General features: G+C 59.7%; 1 protein-coding gene across 1 annotated transcript; it reads right to left on the reverse strand.

Moving 5' to 3' along the window:
• Positions 1-3: 3 nt before the first annotated feature.
• Positions 4-3,176, reverse strand: SURF6 (surfeit 6; the record flags this gene model as incomplete). Its single annotated transcript, XM_077774618.1, has 4 exons — positions 3,028-3,176; positions 1,808-2,023; positions 1,217-1,305; positions 4-108 (listed from the first exon to the last, which is right to left on the reverse strand). Coding segments are annotated over exons 1-4 (504 nt in total), but the record flags the coding sequence as incomplete, so codon positions are not given.
• Positions 3,177-3,185: the final 9 nt, after the last annotated feature.

The following is a 3,185-nucleotide window of genomic DNA, read 5'->3' on the forward strand; positions in this document are numbered from 1 at the left end:
CCTCTCCTGGGCCCTCAGTTCCCGCCGCTTCCTCTTCTTCCGGTCCCGCTCCTGCTTCCTCCGGCGTCTTTTCTCCAGGGCGGCGGGAGACGGCTCCGCGGCGCTGCCCTGCAGGAGGAGAGCGGGAGCTCCCTCACGCGGTGCTCGCAACTCCGGAGCCCGCGGCCTGGGACGTGGAACCGGGGCAGGAAAGCGGCTGAGGGAACTCTTGTGCACAAGCTGCTTGCTGAGGTCAGCGTTCCCTCGGGAGACCACCTGTCACCCGGAACACAAGGGACCCCAAAAAGGACACGAGGACCCCCGAGTAGGAACCACAGCTTCCAGTTCCCGGGCCTGACGTCACACCAGGGCCCTTGACAAACAACCCACACGGGAGGTGCCCTCCATCGCTCAGCAGACGAGAAGGACCGGCCTAGCCGAGGACACCGTCCGGGACTTGGCATCAGATGAGAACACTCGGCGCTCGTGCTGACCATGGCGCTGCTTTGCTGAGGACTCGGCTGACCTCTGCTCTCACCGACGGCCTTTGCCGTCTGGAGGCCAGTAAAAGAACTCTAGACCACGCTGACCCAGACCTGGACGCGGGAAGGCCAGGCGGGAGCTCAGGCTGCCCCTTAGGAAAGGTCCCCGGGCCTGTCCCAGGGCACTGCAAAAAACGTGGGAGATTGTCCCACACAGCAAGAGGCCCAAGGGACGTCCCAAGGCAAAGGGCAGGCGGTGGCTAAGCGGAAGGACTATGCCACTCGGCACAAAGAGCCCAAGAGGGTTCAGGTCCGGTGCTTCCTGTGGTGGTCACCGCATCGCAGGCCCCCACTACCTCGCAGGGCGACCGTGACGCTTAGGAGGATGCAGTGCTGCCCGGTATAGGGTCCAGCGAAGGCAGCTTCTTAGAGGGAAGAGACTGAGCCTCTCTCCAAGGGCGTGAGAACCTGCAGCGTGGCACAGCCCGGACAAGACGGCTGACCGTGGGAACTGAGGCTCAGGGCCAGGAACCACACCTCATCTCCTGCCAATCAAAACCGCCAAGGCCCCAGCAAGACCTGCTGCAGGGGTGGGAAGGGCAGTTGGGGCCCCTCCTGTCAGCCCCACAATGGCTGGAGGAGCAGAGAACCAAGGCCACAAAGGGCACGAAGGCACCTCCTCCTCCACGCAGAGCAGGGAGGCCACTGCAGAAAACCACAGTGCTCCCCGCGCCCCGGCGGCCTCCCCGACTTACCTGGCCCCGGGCCGCCTGTATTTTTTCATGCAGCCGCTGCCGCAGAACATCCAAGGCAAACAAAGAGTCGGGCTCTGTGACATTGACATCTGGAAGGAAAGAGGTGGAGAGCTAAGACGAAACCCCCTGCCTGACCTTCCCGTCCCTTTTCTCAACGCCCAGCTTCAAAGCTGAGCACCTCCCCCCAACTGCCACAAGTTCTAGTAAATACTGCTCTCCACTCACCAAGCTGGACGGGCCCCCAGGACAGAACACCCCCGCCTGCTGTAACCAAATACTTCCGATGGGTCAAGACAAACCCCTCTCTCATGTCTTCCAAGTCCTACAGGCTGGGCTTCCCCACCTCTCCCAACAGGTCAGCTCCCATGATGCCACTTCAGACACTTGCAGGCAGTGAGGGCTCCTCAGGGCAAGGTCCTCAGAGGAACACGACCCTGCCCCTCTCCAGACCCCAGTGCCAAACAGCCTGGAACCATCATGTATTTCCTGGGATCTGTCCCTCGAAAACCCACTCTCTGGAAAGCCTCAAACTACCCCAGAAACATGCACGACACCGTATTTTCTCAAGTCCAAAGAGGACCATGTTTTCACCTGATCTCAGCTGGCCCTGGCCCACATCGCCCCCTGCAGGGGACCCTGTGGAGGTGAAGGCCTCTTCCTCCTTGGCTGCTGGAGGAGAAGACTTCTCCCCAAGGGGTTGGGCCTTTAGCTCCACAGGCTTCTTCTCCCTCTCCTGGGATTTCTTCTGCGCCTTCTTCCTCTTCTTCTTTGGGGGCCCAGAAGCTTCTGAGCCTTGAGTTTTGCTGCCTGAAATACAAAATCATAAAGGGCTGCAGTCCCAACCTTTGTGACCTGTCCAACTGGCATGAACGTTCTGCAAAGACTTTAACCCCGGAAGGATCCTGGAAGCAAATCAGGAAGGAGCACGGAGAGACCCCCATCCTCCTGTAGACCTCAGACCCACAAACCCTAGAAAGGAGACTGGCCACACACATCAAAACCCTGTAAGACATCCACACCTGACCCAGCAGTCTGCTTGTGAGAATCCATCCTGGTTATGCACCAAGGTTTGACCTCAAAGATGTTCATCAGAAGGCCGTCTCAGGGAAAAACTAGGGAAACCTGAATACTCGCCTACGAGGACAAGCTAGGACACCGCCACACGACAAAGCACTGCCTGGCTGTCAAAAATGAGGGCTCAGGCTTTTATGTTTTAAGGAATCAAGAAATATTTACGTTTGTACTAATAAAACAAATACACTGAGTGTGAAACAAAGCGTCTTAACGCTTCGTGAGACAGGCCCACAAAGGAAAAATTAATTTTTTAACCCGTAAAGTTACGGCCCAGGGCTAAGGACACCTAAGGTTTCTAACTTCCCGTGATCGGTAAGTTCGCCTCGCACGCAAAGAGAAGGCCGTTCTCGGTCCAGCTGCAGCTCTCCTCTGGGGGGCCCAGGCAGCGCTCACATTCCAACCTCTGTTTCTCCCTGTTGTGCAGACTTCCCGGTCACCCCGCACTGGCAAGAGCCGTCCCGTTGCCGGCCTCTCCCTACGTCCTGCATTCCATCGGGTCACCTCCTGTCCCGTGAGCGGATGCAGCTGCTTCCCCTGCACCCCCGGCGGTCGATGCCCACAAGCAGGGAAACAGCGGCCTCTTTAAACACCCCGCGTCTTTCCACCATCTTACAGGCTTGTTTCACGGATCCACGCGTCTCACCCACACGAAGGCTGCGGGGTGCGGTGTGGGGGACACCCGCAGGGGCGCTCCCCACCCCGCGTCCTCCCAGGCCCGACCCCCGGCTGCGCTTTACCGGACTTGCGTGTCTGCGGCTCCGGGCTGGGCCGGGAGCAGATCTTCCTGGCCAGGCCCTGCAGGTAGGCGTCCTTGGCGAGCAGGGAGGCCATGGCCGCGGGGGTCTGGGGACCCCCTAGGAGGTAGGCACGCGACTCGCGCACCACGCCACCCAGA

Source organism: Crocuta crocuta, unplaced genomic scaffold (genome assembly GCF_008692635.1).
Source record: "Crocuta crocuta isolate KB4526 unplaced genomic scaffold, BGI_CrCroc_1.0 scaffold458, whole genome shotgun sequence".
Lineage (NCBI taxonomy): Eukaryota > Metazoa > Chordata > Mammalia > Carnivora > Hyaenidae > Crocuta > Crocuta crocuta.